General features: G+C 40.6%; 1 protein-coding gene across 1 annotated transcript in view; it reads right to left on the bottom strand.

Annotated features, from left to right (window-relative positions):
- Positions 1-18,247, bottom strand: part of LOC111872498 (fibrillin-3) — a 136,802-nt gene that overhangs the window by 24,256 nt on the left and 94,299 nt on the right. Inside the window, exons 7-9 of the mRNA XM_023866478.2 lie at positions 3,298-3,423; positions 2,514-2,636; positions 1,186-1,443 (exon numbers count right to left, since the gene is read on the bottom strand). Of these exons, the coding sequence (XP_023722246.1) occupies positions 1,186-1,443; positions 2,514-2,636; positions 3,298-3,423 (507 nt within the window). The remainder of the gene's footprint in view (positions 1-1,185; positions 1,444-2,513; positions 2,637-3,297; positions 3,424-18,247) is intronic.

Raw genomic sequence — 18,247 nt, 5'->3', positions numbered from 1 at the left:
TCCTTGATTGTATATGGACTACACAGAAAACGAAAAAATCGAAGAGGATCACACAGACAACAAAGTGAGTTCATGAGCCTCCTTTCATTTTTACATAATGAAGAAAATAGGCTAAAAATGTCTCTTGAGTTTGGATATTTGGTGTGGACTGGAATGAAATCGCTCAGAATGGGAACTAATGACAGGATCTTGCGAATATGATAATGAATCTTCAGATTCCACCAAATGCATGAAATCTCTTGAATAGAGGAGTGACTATCAGCTTCCCAAGAAAAAATTCTGCACCATGGACTTATTTAATATAAACATAAATTGATACTTCACATAATGTTGTATTTTAGCGTCCTGTTGCACTGTATACATATCATGGATGACACTTCATGTATTCTCTTCATACCATTATGAGACTAATACCCACATAAACAATGAATAGAAAGTTGTGGCAGACAATTATCCAGGAATGTCCAGCAAAGTTACAGATTATTTTCTCAATTTTTTTAAGAATTAAAATATTCAATATAAAAATTTCTCAGCTGCTTTTGTCCTGGACGTCCAAAGGGTCAGAGTTCTGTACGGTTGTGAAATGTCATGTTCACAACAGCCTCTCAGTAGTGAATCCTGATTGAAATTCAACTGCATGAACTGTCGGTATTAAGACTGTATTCCTGTCCCTTTCTCAGAGTGATGTGTGTAAAAGCATAGTTACAAGATGAATTTACCTATTTCCCTGGTTTGGCATATATGAATCTAAGAAATTCTGTGGAGTGTAAGTTATCAAATGCACTGAGCTGGTTCCAAACAAGTTATTATTGAATGAAGAAAAACAAGTCCCATTTATATTCCTTCAATGTTAGTGATCTGGCAGCGCATTACGAGCCAGACTGGTACATTTGTCATTGGAACTCATCAGTGGACCCAACCCTGAGAAAGCTAGGGCCATGCTCTCACAGTCTATGTATTTAAAAACCATTTTAACATTATCCCTTGATCTATGCCAAGGTGTCTTATCTGGTCTCTTCCCTTCAGGTATTGGCATTAATATTTCCCACTTTGCATTCTACGTGTCTCCCCTTTCTAAATCTGTGTTCTTCTCTGATGGTGAAATATGGAGAGTCAGACTCAAATGAAACAAAATATAAACATTTTTTATGTTACTGTCATTCTGATCCATTTGTATAGTGTTACCTTGGCAGGTCTTGTAATCATCACCAAGCATGAGACCATGTGGGCAGAGGCAGAAGAAGCTACTGAGAGTGTTGAGACAGGAGTGGGAGCAACCTCCATTTTCCTGGGCACACTCATCCACATCCTCACAAGTGTGGTTGTCTGCTGCCAGGTGGGTGCCAGGGATACCATCACAGCTGCACTCGTATCTTCCTGGCAGATTGTGGCACAAGTCCTGGCAGGGACCATGTCCATTCCTCAGCAAGCACTCATTCACATCTGCAATCAGAATGAATCATCCTGTCTTCTACTTATCAGACTACAGTGTGGGGAGGACACCATGCAATGGGCAGTTCTGCTGCCCATGATAAGATGGTAGTGAAGATGAAGATGGTTGACACTGGTAGCCTGCAGCTTAACATGGGATCCAGGCCATTGTGTAAGGTCTGGTGCTCCTCATATACACAAAATCTTGATCTGGTCAGAAGCGAATGAAGGAAAATATCTTGCACAGGTTCCAGTTGATCTTGAACCTAAAACCTACCCTACCAATGGGCCATCAGCTCTCCACCCCTCTGAGAGAAAAATTTATAAATTACTGATCATATTAATAATTCTTAGCATATGGGATTCCATAGATTGCTAGTGACATAATACATTTTCAGTTAAATTGGACATACATGTACATAAGCACCCAGCAGGAAAGGAGATACAGGAAGACGATAAGGAATATGATAAAACCTCTTTAACTTCTGAAACCTGGAACGAAGTTCAAAGTACTGAATCCTTGTGGAGGAAGAAAAGGAATTAAATTCCATATTTATAATAATTTTTCTGTTTTAGGGAATCCAGTAACTAGGAAAGTTACCAGAAATAAATGATTGGCACTGGAGCCATATTTCTAATTTTCACCAAAAAAGAAGTTTCATAATTTCAGTAATGGTAACAATGTGTCATCGTAGCAAATTTAATCTGCCTGTCTCCATTTGTTCATCTCATAAAAATTAAAGTAAATTGCTAAATGACAATAATTGATGTATCAGTGATGAGCAATCTATGTTTACCAATTCAGTTCTTGGCAATAATTCATAAACAATCACTAAGCGACATGGTGGCGATAAATAATAGACAATTTTTAATTAAGAATACATATATTCACAAGACTGTCATAATAAATAAGTAATCTCATTGTTACAGTACAATACATTTTAAGAAAAATCTGGACAAAGAAACTTCACTTTCTGTAAATTGTATGAAATAAAATATTGGGATGCATTACATTCTGAATGACTCCATATAAAATCAAATTGTATAACGTTTCTGGAAAGCTAAGTAACTGGGATGCCTACCAAGACAGGACCTCCCATTGGCTGCCAGGCGGAATCCTTGTTGACAGGCACAGCTGAAGGAGCCAGGGATATTGAGACACAGAGACTGGCACATGCCATTCTCTACAGCACATTCATCAATATCTGTAACACACATTATTGGCTATTGTATGCCATGTTCTGTCATCCATTTATCTTAGAAGGATTTTAAAACCCTAGCTAATTTTGATCTACAAAGTGCAATTTTAATCCACTTCAGATTGTTTGAATCAATAATTTATATGAGGCCCCCATGCCTGGACTTTGAAGCCTCACATCAACCCCTTCTACTGACAGCTTAGTTCATGATGTTGTCATTTTCATCCCACATTATTGTCTGACACATTGGAGAGACAAGGAATTCACACAAAATTTGATCATAAAATCTGAAGGAAGAAGACCACTCAGAAATTCAGTTTAGATGGAAGGATAAGATTATAATGGATCTCACATAAATAGGCAGTCATTTGGCTCAAGATATTCCTTATTGTGTACTTTTTTAACTACCATAACTAAATACCATAATTAAATTTCAGTTTTCATAAAAAAACTGGAATTCTTGTCCAGTACTAAGCTTATTTGGTCTGAAAATGTACGAAGTGATTGTGCCTTACTTTATGCATTAAACAGTTTTTTGTATGAGCTGCATTCCTTGAATTTGATGAATGAGTCCTTCATTTTCAAACCACATACACCAGACATGAGAAAGCCAGAGCGAAGCTGCCTTTGCCACGCTTGCTCTAGTGTTAGAGTGTATTTTACTGACCCACACACGAGCTGATTCCATGCAGTTTGAAGCCCTGATAGCATGAGCACTTGGGCTTGCCAGCCACTTCCTCACATATGTGGTCACAGCCCCCTCTGTTCTCTGAACACCAGCCCACTGACACATCTGAAACAACAAAACTGAAAACAGGACAGGAAATCTATATGTAAAGAACATGCAAGATCTGTCATGCTGAGTACAGGTGTTACTGGGTCATTTCATGTCCAATCAACATAGTTTAAGGGGAAAAAATTCTTGTCCATTTCTGATTCTAATAGCATTTTGCAAACTTGCTGGGTCTCTTTAGGAAGCGGCATGTATGACATTTTACCTTCTTGGGTCCATTAATTGCAGAGATTCAGCATATAAAATTTCAAATTTTCCTTAAATTTTTCCTCATTCTGATTCATCTAATATCCTTAGGTATCTCTTGTCCTAATGAAGACTGAGTGCTTGTTCTTGTACTAATTGAAAGTTGTTAACTGATTCTTTCACTTGGCGTGCACACACAGTATTTTAAGATAAGAACATTTTTACCTTAGTTTATGATAAAATGTGCAGCTAGATTTGTGCACGTTCTTCTCGCATCATTTTGTAACCACTTCAATGTTCCTTTTGAAAGTATCATATTAGCCAACGAAAATGATGAGGAAATATAATTTCCCACCTGTTAGGGGATCTGATTAGGCATGATGAGTCGTCTTGTGACCCGTACAGACATACTGCAGGGCATCATAACTCATCCAGCCTTTCAGTTCATACCTAATGCCAATAGAATCAAGTAGTATTTACTTGTTTTGCAAATTCTATAGGGGTTTGGTTAAGTGCAAATTTAATTTTTGCTTTTGCCAAATTCGAAATATATACAAATGCTACACGTGTCAGAGAACCTCATGTTTTAAACCTGTGTTGTAATCCATTGACTATCGGTCATGGTACAATTTCCAAGAAGAACCCGAGACTTGTGTTGAAGTGGATGACGTAAAGGTTCCTACTATTCAGAAAGGACAAAGAATCTGGCATATATATGTGTGGAAACTATTGCAAATGTGCCTGAAACTGTTGGAAATTAAGCAGATATCTCTTGAAGCTCAATTCATGACAGAAACGAAAAGGAAGACTTGAACAGTGTTAAAATTGAGCAGACCCACATTGTTTGTCCTTGAACAAGATTCTGGAACCACTTGGAAAGTCACCACTTTCCACTGAAAAGATGTCACAAGTGATATATCCACACAAAGAAGTATCAAAATCAATGGAGCCATGAAAACAAACATATTTAATTCATGAAACTCCAGTGGTAGTGACAGTTCAGGTAAAAGCGAAATGATAGCATAGTTGAAGGAAGAATTTCGCATAATATAAAAAAGAGTGAAAGGCTCAAATTCTAATAATTCTGTCATGTGTATTGGTGTGTGTGTGACTATAGACAGGGTTTGGATTGGCGAATGGATTTATTGACCACTTATACACATGACTTGGAACTACAAACATTTACAATGCTATCGTTGGTTTACACACTTTACAAATCACTAGAGCATAAACCAAGTCTTCTCAGTCTGCTTTTACTAGTCGTTTCTTGGTAACAGATCTTAACAATAGACATTCTTCAGCTTCTTCGTTGCCTGCTGGCTAGTATGCCACAACTGAACTATGAACTTAATTATAGCTCCATATCTTCTCAGCCTTCCTTGCAGAACTCAACTGAACTCATTCAATGTCGAAGTCAAGATTATGTTATGACCGACGGCCCCCGTCTCTCTTGATTTAAAGCACGATCTTTGGCCCAACACAAGATTTCTATTAATGTCAAACAGTTACGGAGTTGTTGATGTGGGGCCCTCTCTAACGAGAGGACGGGTCTGTCATTTACAATTCCTGTTCGCCCTTACCAGCCCAATCTCGGGTCCGAGCTCCGTGGGACTTGTGACCATATTTTACTGTCTCAGAATTGAGACTTCCCCAACCTGGAGGGTCAGGTCCCCGTATAATATACGTATCTCCATGTATTCTTAAACTTGGCATTAAATGGGTAATGAATGATAGGCTTTACGCCCGAAACGTTACATCGCGCAAGGAAAAGGCCATCAGCATGTACTGAATAGAGAGCTAGGTGATCCTGCGAGCCAGTCTGGATACGGTGACGAAGTCAGCCCCCTAGAAAGTAGAGCTGCATTATTTTAAATACACTTTACTCGCGTAATAATTATGTGGGAGCTCAAGTCTGGGGCGTACATACTAGTGTGTGTGCAAATACTGCATGCATGTTGCTAAATGTATGATATTACTGTATATAAATAGTAGATGCCGTCGTTCTCTTCCTTGCAGCTGCTTGCTTCGTTATAATATCCATGGATTATGAACCATGTCTTTGATCAGAATGGCATTACGCAGTCTTGAACCGAATCCCTCGGATTGAAACGTAACATTTGTAGCGCGTAATCAACACCTACTACCTCGCAAGTTCGCCCTGAATGCTACATTTTGGAATGCGGGACCGATTGGCTGAAGCAGCTTGGAAAGTACATTGCTTTGTAGCGACAGAAAGCACGGCAACTGCTGTAGTCGATGATTCATCCCACAGACAGTGTGTCCGCATGTTTCAATTATGGATCCGTCTCTGCGGGGATCAGGAATTAATCGACGTCCACTCCGTGGTATTAGTATAACCCACTGCCGGCAGACACGTTTCTTCCTTATTAAGAAGTTGCTCATTCTTCCTTCACCTCAAGCAGCTGGCGCCTTACCTCTGTATCCTCGCATACACTACAGCGCCCGCAAGAACTCAGAGAGACATAGAGTACTCTTGTGCTGATTTGCAGAACATAGTTTGCCCCCGTATTCACCCGGAAAGTGAGTCGCTCAGGAGGAAAGGCTGATGTCAGCCGACATAAAATCTGCCCTCTAAGAATGCTGAGCTCCCTCTCATGGCTGCAAGGCCATTACAGTGTTCGGCTGCTTTAAAAATAACAGAAGAAAGGATACGGTTACATAATGCGGAGCTTCGTAATTTGCACTGTGTGAAATATTATCAGTGCAGTGAAATAAAAGAGGATTTAATGGAAGGGGGGTGTAACAATTGCAAGCAAAGTTTTAGTTGGAAACTCTGAAGGAAAGAGAGAACCTGGAAGACCTGGGTGTGGATTGAATTCGTTTTAACTGAAGATCCACTTGCAGATTCTTATGAACATGGAAGTTAACTTTTGTGTTCTAAAAAAGAAGACCCAGAATTTCTTGAGCAGCTGGGCGACTATCATTTCGTGAACAAAGAAAAAGTCGTCTGCTTCCAGACGAATTTAATCGTAGTACCATAAAATAGATCACTACTGTTTCTTATCCACTGCTTCTATTTTTAGAGTGTAAGAATCACATTCGAATATAATGGGCCATAAATCGAATTATCACTGAATGCTGCGGAAAGCCAATAATAAAAGCACGTGTTACCTGCTGCCTCCGAATGGCGGCATTTTCAGCACTTCCTGCCCAAAATTCTGCTAAAAATCGCCCTGCGTACTTTACTAGAGCTCTATATTAAAAAAAAATAAACATCACAAGATATTAATAGTAGAGTGAATTTACCGACTACACAACACATTTTTTATTATCACTACATGTTTCGACCTCAAGAGGTCATCCTCAGGTGTATGAACACGGCTGTATAATTACACGCGGTCACATTCACTTTTCACTCATTCGATCCTGTATCTTATCAAGATTTACGCTCACTAATATACCGAGTTCTTTTATAAAACACAGGTTAAAATTATTATTCTAATTTAATTGTTAAAAGTTAAAAGTTCGTGAATCGAAGTTCAATTCATGTCACTGGTTACACTTTCACTTGTTGTTTACAGTCTCATTTTACTTACGCTCACAACTGTGTCTAGTTCTTTTTAATTATTATTATTATTGGTTAAAAGTTCGTGAATTAAAGTTCAACTTAAGTTATTGGTTGCACTTTCACTTGTTTGTGAGGTCTCGCNAAAAAACGTGTTGTGTAGTTGGTAAATTCACTCTACTATTAATTAAACACACAACAGGATGCAAGAAACGATTAAAATAACAAGATATTGCTGGGAAAACCGGAAGGAAGGAGACCAGTGGGAAGACCAAGACGTAGGTGGGTGGAAAATACTAAAATGGATCTTAGAGAGATAGAATGGGATGGTATACAATGGATTGATCTGGCTCAGGACAGGGACCAGTAGAGAGCTCTTGTAAACACGGTAATGAAGCTTCGGGTTCCATAAAATGCTTCGGAAATTCTTGGGTAGATGCACAATTGGCAGCTCAAGGGCTCAGCTCCATTAGCGAGAGAGTGAAGCATCAGAAGTCTTGGGGCTGCTCGTGAGTGCTCAGAAATTGAATCATTTCTGTGGTAGTGGCCATTTTCAGTATAATGTTGATTGAACAGGTATAATCCATGGATACAGTATTCCGTTATTTCTACTACGTGTTAATTCCATAATCTCCCTCATTACGGTTTAAATAATGCTTACATTCTGAACGACGGATATAAAGTACACGTACCTGCGGAATCGTCAGTTTCTTACAGATTTCTGCCACAAAGTTGCGTGCTCGGGCATAGCGTGCGAATGAGACATTAGTCCAGGACGAGGACTGGTTTCATGTCAAGTTAACGCTTGTAAATACTAACCGTAGTCAAATCTTGGAGCAAGCAGCCAATTGGAGGACTTAGAACAATAATCGCACAAACGCCTCAGTATTCTAATCTACATGAACAAGACGAAGACGAAGATGAAGGGATAATTGTGGTAGTGGTTTCATCATTTAAAGGCGCGTCCACATTACTCGTGCTCGTGCTCGCCAGGCCTGTGCTCGACGGGAGACTCGTCTTACTTGTGCTCGTAAATCTTCGTCCACACTACTTCAGTTGCTCTCCAGGCTTCGGCGCGTGAGGATCCGTATATTTACTCGTAGTGTGTATAGGCTGTAGTCGTATTTTAATTTATTGGCTATAGTTTTTAAATTAAAAATTTTAAATTTGCTTGTCTCCTGACTTGTCATATCGTCCACATTACTCGCGAGCATAGCGAGTCACACGAGCACGAGTAATGTGGACTCGCCTTAAGTTGAACTGTCACCAGGAAGTATCTGTTTTGTACACTTCTTTTTACGAAATCGAAGTGGGGCTATATTGATTTATAACCGAAGCCTTTCTTATAACCTTAGACAATAAACGTATGCATTCTGATGGGAAAATCCTGATTATGTCTAAAGTACAAACGAAACATGTTAGATGATTATCTTTCAACAGTAGTGTTGTGATCTTATCTACGCCTGTGAGATATGATAAAGAAGCTGCAGTCAAGTGTGCTTGATGTCTGATTTTCAGAGGAGCGGACTGCAATACTGATCACTGTCTGAAGGTTGCAAAATTTAGGGAGAGGCTGTCTGTAAGAACATGAAAATGCTAACATTTTATATGAAGAGAATTAATCTCAAGAAACAAAACGAGGTGGACACAAAGAACAGTAACAGTGTGAAAAAAAATGCAAACAGGTTCGCAACTTTGGAAAACTTAGATGATGTGGAAACTTTGGAAACTATTACAGAAAATATAAAAAATGTAGCCAAAGGGAGTCTAAATTATTACGAATTGAAGCAAGATAATGAAGAAATTCAAAACTAATAGAGCGAAGGAAACAAGACAAATTGCAGTGGTTTCAGTATTCGAGCCAAATGACTGGGGGAAATCTTAACAATGTAAGAAGTGAAGCTAGGAGACATTTCAAGGAGGAAAAGGAGACTATCTAGACGACAAAGTTACTGAGTTTGCAGCACACAGTAAGAACAAGAAGATTAAAGAATTATATAGAGGAATAAATGAATCTGAGATGTGTTACCAAAGCAGGGCTAACTTAGTAAAGGATAAGAACGGTGATCTGCTCTATCTGGTTTCATCTGGCTCAGGATAGAGATTAATGCTGGGCTTTTTTTTATTGCTACTGGGATGGGACTAAGTCCCTTGTACTGCGGCCACTTCTGGCCTATTGTACCAGCCCCAGAGGATAGGTGAGGGTGATTGTGGAGCAATTGGTGGAATGAAGATTGGCAGGGGAAACCGAAGTACTCGGAGTAAACCTGACCCAGCGCCACTTTTTCCACCACAAATCCCACTTGACCAGACGCGGCATCGTACCAGGGCAGCCGCGGTGGGAAGCCAGCGACTAACCGCAAGAGCTATGGCGCGACCCTAATGCTGGGCTTACTTAAATAGAGTATTAATTTATGGCGCGGCCTTAATGCTGGGCTTACTTGAATAGATTATTAGTTTTCAGGTCCCATAAAATATTGGAAATTATTTTATAATTGAGCTACTGGCAGCTTCACGAGTAGTACGCGGTTCCACGAATTTAACTATAGTTGCAATGCTCATTAGTGCTGGCATGTGATAGGCTGAGCTATTTACATTTATTCTTATATCACCGTCCTTATTGTCTTTTAAGTATTTCTGTGCTCATCTTTAAGACATTTACAAATCCAATGTTCAGAAACAAGCGATATACCGGAACATTTTTAACTGTCATAATTATGTGAGAAATAATGTTTCCAGGTGTTAAAATATGGCTCACTTGGATGTTCCTACCTTCCCGAGATGCTGAACAGAGATAAAGGATCGTCCATTATGCTCAGATAGACACCGATTAGAGGTGGCAAGGTGACAGACCACTCTGCACTTAATTACCTGTCAATTCTCGTAGGCCTACTGGTCTCAGAGCACGCATACAACAAAAGCTACAGAGAATACCAGACTCGTTTATACCTGTCTCATATTGCGGTCTTCTGGGTTGACACGTTTTAAGTTAGCAGATTGGTGCCAACTTTTCAGAGAAAACATGCTCAAGGTACAAGCGAAAGCGAAGGCAGTAAATTCTTCTAAAACGTTGCACCCATCTACAAAATTACAGAGTTATTATCTAGAAGATCAGTATTTGAATTTTGAACTTCGTAAGAACCCCAGATATATTCCTGCGTTAAAAGGTTTAAACACTGGCCCTACAGGCTTTCAGCGAGGAGACATTAATTGTTTTACAATATTTCCCAACCGGTGAGACTTGGCTGTAGGCTAGGTGGGACATGAGAACTCGAAAATAATAATTGACTCACTAAAAACATTCTCTTATTCAAAAATGTTCCCATATTCTAAACACAAGTTTCTCATTAATTCTGTATCACAATCTTACGTCTTCTAAGCAAACTGGACCCATGGATTTAGACCTATAGTTTTACATAATGATATTAATAAAATATAAGAGTATTATTTTCTAAAAAATTGTTATAAATTTAGGTTCTTAAAAACTCCACTGATTATTAATTCATTATTAAAATATCAAAATAAAATAAAATTACACTTCTTTGTAAAGTGGAGCTTTGTTTTTATCATGGCGGGACTACGGTGTTTGATAAAACGCCGGTGTGACTCAAGGTGCAAAAGGACGAGAATCACTCAACTCTATAACGGGTCGGCCTATGAACTATGAACCGTTACACAATTGCTCGGGAACTACCTAAATCACCTCCAGGAGACGCAGGAAAAGACATAAAATTATTCGAGATACGATCCGAAGACTGTCAGTAAGCACTGGAGTCAAACGATGGTAAAGAAATAGTGGATGTTTCCACAACAATATCTGGTCTGCTTTCCTTTACGAAATTACAATTCTGTGCAAGAAAATAAACTTTATCACAAGACGTCATCCAAAAGTTACACCGCGGTTTCACAGCTAACGCGACGCAGTTTTGTTTATACTCACTAACCCTCCTCGTCCTCTGACAGTGGACTAGTCTTGTATTTAAACTGATTACCAATAACTCTGAACTACGAATGGTGTTCTGTGCGGCTGTCATTCCATTAATAAACACGAGTTTAAGAATATTTCATCGAAACACGAAACGAGAATGCAGGAAACTACTTCAAATGCATGAACAAGTCCTCTTACGTATTTGAAATTCTCAAGTTGTCGCCGTTTTCACTCCATTTCAATATAATGCTCCCATCTACTTCTAGATCTCCCAAGCGATCTCTTGCCTTCCTTTTTCCGGCTAAAATATTTTATGCATTTCTCACGTCTTCATACGAACTACTTGCTCTGCTTATTGCATCATCCTTAATTTTTACGCCATAAAGTATTTGGTAAAGAGTACCTATAAATTATTTGGCTCCTCAATAGGGAACATTTTCCATCATGTGATTTTCTCTCTCATGGACCCTAACGAACTGCTCATCGTTCTTTCAATAGCAATACGAGTGTTCTACGATCACGCAAATTTCATGAGCCCATACAATCTAAGCCCATTGGTCTTCATCGGCAGCCTGCGTATTCCTGTTCCACATAAAAAAGCCATACACCGTGGCTTTAGTCCGCAAGCGAACTGTAACGACCGAGCGACCGCCGCTTGTCGGCGAAGTTAGTGTCAACGTTTGCGGGTAGAAGGTGTCGCGTGGTCAGCCCAAAGAATCCCCATCGCCGTTAATTTCGATTTTCTAGACCGGATCCGCTATTTCCTTGAAAAGGCTCCTCAATTATCCTCACGAGGCTGAATGGACCCCGTTCCAGACCGACTGCTTCTCAGAAAATCTGGTAGCGCCGGGAATCGAACCCGGACTTCTGGATCTGTAGGCAGGAACTCTGACCACTAGAACACAGAACGTACATTCAGCCACTGAAAAAATAATTACTGCGTAGCTGTCACGTAATCTATGAAGAAGGAAGCGTTAGGTATAATTTGACAACAAAGGTAGCAAAACACGTTCGGAAAACATCGCCTCAGATAAGTTTTCGGAAAGAAACACACTCGAAACCAGGCTTCTAATATTACAAGTCAATGTGTTTGCTATTCACTATATTTATCAGACAACATACACTCCAAAATAGGCCTACACAGTTATATTTAGGAGGTTGTGTGAAGAGACAGATATGCGGAATAAATAAGCCTACAGGTCTGTATAGACGGTCAGTTCGATCACTGAAGAGAATGGACCTCGGTTATATAACGATTTTGTACTCGTGGTTTTTAGTCCGCAAGCGAACTATACCGGCCGAGCGACCGCCGCTTGTCGGCGAAGTTAGTGCCAACTTTTGCGGATAGAGGATGTCGCGTGGTCAGAGCGAGTGGACCCCGTTCCAGACCCACTACTTCTCAGAAAATCTGGTAGCGCCGGGAATGAAACCCGGGATCTCTGGATCTGTAGCCAGGAACTCTGACCACTAGACCACAAAGGCGGCCCACGATTCTGTACTAACTTCAATTATTATTTATTGTCTAATAAAACGGTCGTGTCCTATTTTAGTTACTCTTTAAGATTTAGAAAGTAATTTGAATAGGCCACGACCGTTTTTCCAACATCACTTAGAATTTAAGTATTCTGTTAGAGGTACTGAGTAATGCCAGGGTGAAATCTCAATCTGGACGGGGGAGTCTCGTCTGGGAGTCAAACTGAACACCTCCAGAACCGTTATTGCTCCACACTGAAGAGAATCATGTGAAGGAAATTAGCAATAATATTCAGACTGTAAAGCTGGATTTCATTGGTCTGTGGTAAGATCCAGTGTCTTGTTTCGTGTTAGCCATGTGTAAAATTATCATATAAACTAGGCCCTAATTCCCAAAATGCGCTATTTCCGATAACAGGGTGCCATATTGATCCTAAGTTCTTTTACTGGGAAGAAACCACGCCGGCTATCGGCTACTTTGGCGGTATAAGACTTTGTTTATGAATAAACACTCCATATACTCGCATGTTATCCTTATGTTATGCCTTGATTTTAATTATTGTAGGGCTACACTGGCAAATATGTGAATATTTTGTGTTAAGTTTTTTTATGAGAAGTTGCAACTTCCACGTAAGAAATAAAAATATTTCAGTTAATTATAAAGGTATAGATTTTCCTGGACCGTCGGGAGTAAATCATTCGAAATTTGATGGCCCAGTCCTTAAAAAGAAATCTTTATTTTTGTACGTCCTGAAGTACAAGCCCTATCTGTATATATAAAAAGAAAAACTTGAAAAGGCGTGGTCTTTTCAGGAAACCCTTCACTTCCACATGAAGTCAGATTCAAAATTAGAAAGCAGCTGAGCTCGAAATAATTATAATTTCATAAAGGTTAGGAATAAGTGTCCGCAGTACGTAAAATATGAAAGCAATTGATCCTACAATCATCTTCCTGCCAGACTCGTAGGCTGTTAAATAAACCAATTGACAATCCGAACGGCGTCATCAGTAGCAAAACGCAGTAGATTACGAGCTTGAACACGCCTCGACGAATAATTGAACTTACAAGTGCATCGAGCACTCTACTGCCGCAAAATGGAATCACAGCAGATGATGGAACTTCTGCTCAAGGAAATCAGAGCTGGCCAAGAACAAATGGAGGCCAATTTCATGGCAAAATTAGACGCAGACAGAAAAACCGACAAGGAAGAGATGAGGGCCAACCAAGACAAGACGGAGGCTAGTAGGAAGACCGACAAAGAAGAGATGAAGGCCGCAATGCGAGCTATGCGGTCGGAGTTGGACGAGACAATCCAACATAGAACTGAAGCTATCCAAGCAAGGACGAGAGCTATGCCAGAAAATACGGGCACCAGCCACAAGGAGATGGTTGCCGAAACCAAACCAGAAATAGGGGAAGAGACGATAGCCTGCCGAGAAGCGACGGAGGCACGTCCAGAAGAAGAAGAGCCGGCCTCAGTGGACAAGAAACCTGCGGCGGCACAACAAGAGGTCCCCATAGTGATACCGGTCGGAGTGACGATGGCCTGCCGAGAAATGGTGATCTAGCTGTCGAAAATTTTCCCCCTCCCCGTCACACACACACACACACATAAGACACCCGAGGTTGAACTCACAGATATGTAAGGTACCGAAAGTAGGAAGGACCCGTGACTTTTATCTGCTAGCTGACCGTACGTTCTGGAAAACTCCCAGTTTCTTATATTATCCTGGCATCCCATCAGTTAATTAAAAATTGAAAAAATGTCCCGGATTTCAACTTTATGTCATCCTTGTATGCTTTAAACAATACTTATTCTCGAGCGAGATATTTGTTTTGAAACAGCTTGTTACCCACTTAGCGTTTCATTACAAGCATTGTTGTAGGCCGAGACCAAATCTAATGAAACACATGGTCCAGAGACTTCTTACTGTTGCTTCCTCGCTGTCTGGGAACTTTTGCCTCTGATTCAAACTGCGGTCACGTGACTCAGAACGTTCAGTGACTGTTCTGTTTTGTGACATGCTTGCTGCAAAACCTGTGCACTTCAAAAGTCGAAAAGTAATTGCGTTCTTAACGAAACTATGAAGAAGTAGTGTACATCTGTTCCAGAGGAAAATGTCTTCACAAATGAAACGGCTATGGTCGCCCGAGACAAGCTGTCTGTTTCCACTCTTGCGTCTTAATTGATAATTAATGTTAAATTGGAAGAAAATTGTTTGGAATTTTAGGTCGAGATACGAAACAAGCCAGTACTGAAGAAGATGCATTTGTGAGAGAAGTACCAGTGGTTTGGGTAGAAGGGAGAAGAAGGGGAACAGTAGGAGGAGAAGGAGGACGAAAGGAACTGTAAGGTATTTTCTTGTCCTTCTTTTTAAAGAAGATATACGGTCAATATTCAGTAAGAAATTGTGTCCGTACCCGCCCCCATAGCCCCACTTATCTTCCGGATCACCCAGCCAATTGAACTATCTGTTTTAGTCGCACTAAGATAGAGTCTAGTGAAGTGTGTTAATGTGCTTCTTGCAGCACTGCTTGTAACCTATAGGGCCCATGCCAAATCCAATACTTACATACATACAAACATACATGTTTGAATTTCGACACGTTCTGTTTCACCGTTCAGACGTAGAACTGTCTTGTGTTATCTGTAAATAGAATCATTTCGGTCTCTAAAGCGTTCTTCCTCCATTTGTCCGTTTCTGGTTTGGTTACTTCCCGACCATACGCAGAATTTCATATCGGCTAAAGCCATTAAGTCCAGGGCGGTTTTCTTGCTTGGCAACACTTGAAACGGGTGGGACGTGTTTACGGTGCGTTGCGAAAATGCTCCTGTTACTTCGCCATATCGCCCTGAACACAGTTTTTATTAACTGCGGTACTGGAGATTTTGTCGCTACATGCCAACCCTGGTTCAAAACGAACATCAGTACTGGACACTTGTACACAAAGACGTACGTGCGCTCTAAGCAATATTTAGACGAACATAATGTTTCTAGCTTCAGGGTAGATCCTGAAGATTGAGGCCTTCATACGTACCTACTACCAACCTACAAGACTACACAATATCATAACTCGCAAGAGCACAATATGAAATCTTCGCGTCTCTGAGAACCTCAAATTTTATTTGGGACGTACCCCTTATGTATGTGATATGTAGGTGTGTTTGTGTGTATGTGTATATAGTTTGTTACTTTGTACTCTCATGCTCGCTTTTAGTCTCAAGGTGGAAACATACAATGCATTAGCAGGTGAATGACTTGAATTTAAACGGATTTACCGGTAGGCTCATTTAGAGTGTATGATGGTATGTGTACCGGCTGGACAAAGCTCACTATATGTATGTGTGTATAAAAGTATATTTTATTGCTAGTGGGATGGGACCAAGTCCCTTGTACTGCGGCCACTTCTGGCCTATTGTACCAGCCCCAGATTATAGGTGAGGGTGATTGTGGAGCAATTCGTGGAATGAAGATTGGCAGTGGAAACCGAAGTACAGTGGAACCTCGCTTAACGAGCATAATTCGTTCCAGAATCTTACTCGTAATACGAAACACTCATTAAGCGAAACAGTTTTTCCCATATAAATTAATGTAAAATACGATAATGAGTTCCATGCCAAAAAAAAAATACTAAAAAAAAATTATATATAACGTTTATTCAAAGAAAATTATATATACATTGTTAAGGAGCGTGAATCATCTTCATCTTTTCTTCTATGCAGAATGAACCAACCTGGAATGCGAATTCGATTTCCAGAAAAAAATTCGGAAGTAATTAATTTATTATTTATGATACATATCTAATTCTTTTTTACTNTGCTGTTACCTCCTCCTCCTCCTCCTCCTCCTCCTCCTCCTCCTCCTCCTCCTCTAACAAACTCTCCTCAACAATTTCTTGCTGTGAAACACAATGCAACTCCATAAGCTCTTCGGTGGTCAGCTCTTGGCTGTGCTCTTCCACAAGCCCCATGATCTTGGTCAAAGACACAATTTCGTTGACTACAGGCTCCACAGGTACTATCTCAAACCCCTCAAAGTCACATTCGACAACGCTTTCCGGCCAAAGCTTCTTCCAAGGATAAGTGAGGGTTCTCTTTGTAACCCCTTCCCACGCCTTTTCGATCATCTTGAGGCAGCCAACGATGTGGAAGTGATATTTCCAAAACTCTCTGAGAGTGAGATTGGTCCCTTCAGTCACCTCAAAACAACGCTCGAAGAGTGCTTTAGTGTACAGCTTCTTAAAGTTAGAAATAACCTGCTGGTCCATAGGCTGGAGTAACGGAGTGGTGTTGGGAGGCAGAAACTGGATCTTGATGAATTTAAATTATTCAAAGAGGTCATCTTGTAGGTCTGGAGGATGTGCAGGGACGTTGTCCATAACAAGCAAGACATGGAGTGGCAGATTCATCTCAAGCAAATATTTTTTCACAGAAGGGCCAAACACTTCATTGATCCAATCAGTAAAAAGGTCACGTGTCACCCAAGCCTTGTTGCTGGACTTCCACATCACATTTAGCTTGCTCTTCTGGACTTTACACTTCTTGAAGGCTCGTGGAGTCTCTGAATGGTAAACAAGTAGCGATTTAATTTTCAAATCGCCGCTTGCATTGGCACAGAATAGCAGCGTGAGACGGTTCTTTCATTGGCTTATGGCCGGGCAATGCTTTATCCTCTGCTGTTATATAGGTTCGCTTCGGCACCTTTTTCCAGAAGAGACCCGTCTCGTCACAATTAAACCCCTGTTTCGGCAGGTAATCCTCAGAATCTACGAGCTTCTTGAAGTCGCCGATGAAGTTCTCTGCTGCCTTTGTGTCGAAGCTTGCTGCTTCACCTTGCCTTACACCGCTGTGGATGCCGGTTCTTCTCTTAAACTTCTCGAACCACCCACGGCTTCCCTTAAATGCTTCTTCTTCGGCCGTTGAAGATCCTGGCGTCTTCTTAACGAGGTCGGCGAAAATCACTTTCACCTTCTCACAAATGATGTTCTCGTTAATAGTGTCGCCTTGCAATTGCTTTTCGTTTATCCATATGAGGAGCAACCTTTCAACATCGTCGAGAATACGTAACCGTTGGGTAGGTATTCTTGTCACTCCCTTGAAGCATTTCTCTCCTTAATCTTGTCCTTGTTCTTGAGGATAGTGCAAATCTTGATGTAGACCGACTGTGTGTGCGTGCTAGATCAGCCACGCTCACACCTCGTTCTCTCTTTTCAATGATTTTACGTTTAATTTCTACGGTTATTTTTATTCTCTTATGGCTGTCTTTTTGCGGCTTTTTCTTCGGGGACATTTTTGCAAGGGTTATTAAATTTTGCACACAAAAAAGTCACAAATAATAAGTCTGAACACAAGCGACACTAAGATGCTAGCGGAACGAGTGCTAAACACAGACTGATGTAGCAAGCGCACAATCCGGGATTTCCCCTCTCGTCACTCGTTATGCGAAACATCGCTCGTTAAGCGAGTTATCTTTTTTACAATGTGTGTTGCTCGTTATGAGAGGTGCTCATTAAGCGAGGTTCCACTATACTCGGAAAAAACCTGCCCCAGCGCCACTTTGTGCACCACAAATCCCACTTGAACAGACCCGGGATCGAACCCGGTCCGCTGCGGTGAGAAGAGAGCGACTAACCGCTTGAGCTATGGCGCGGCCTGTGTATAAAAGTAAGTAAAAGTAAAGCTATCCCTGTAAAAGGCCGTGAAGGCCCA

This window comes from Cryptotermes secundus, unplaced genomic scaffold (genome assembly GCF_002891405.2).
Source record: "Cryptotermes secundus unplaced genomic scaffold, Csec_1.0 scaffold537, whole genome shotgun sequence".
NCBI classification, from domain to species: Eukaryota; Metazoa; Arthropoda; class Insecta; order Blattodea; family Kalotermitidae; genus Cryptotermes; species Cryptotermes secundus.
This window is presented reverse-complemented; position numbering and strand designations above follow the sequence as displayed.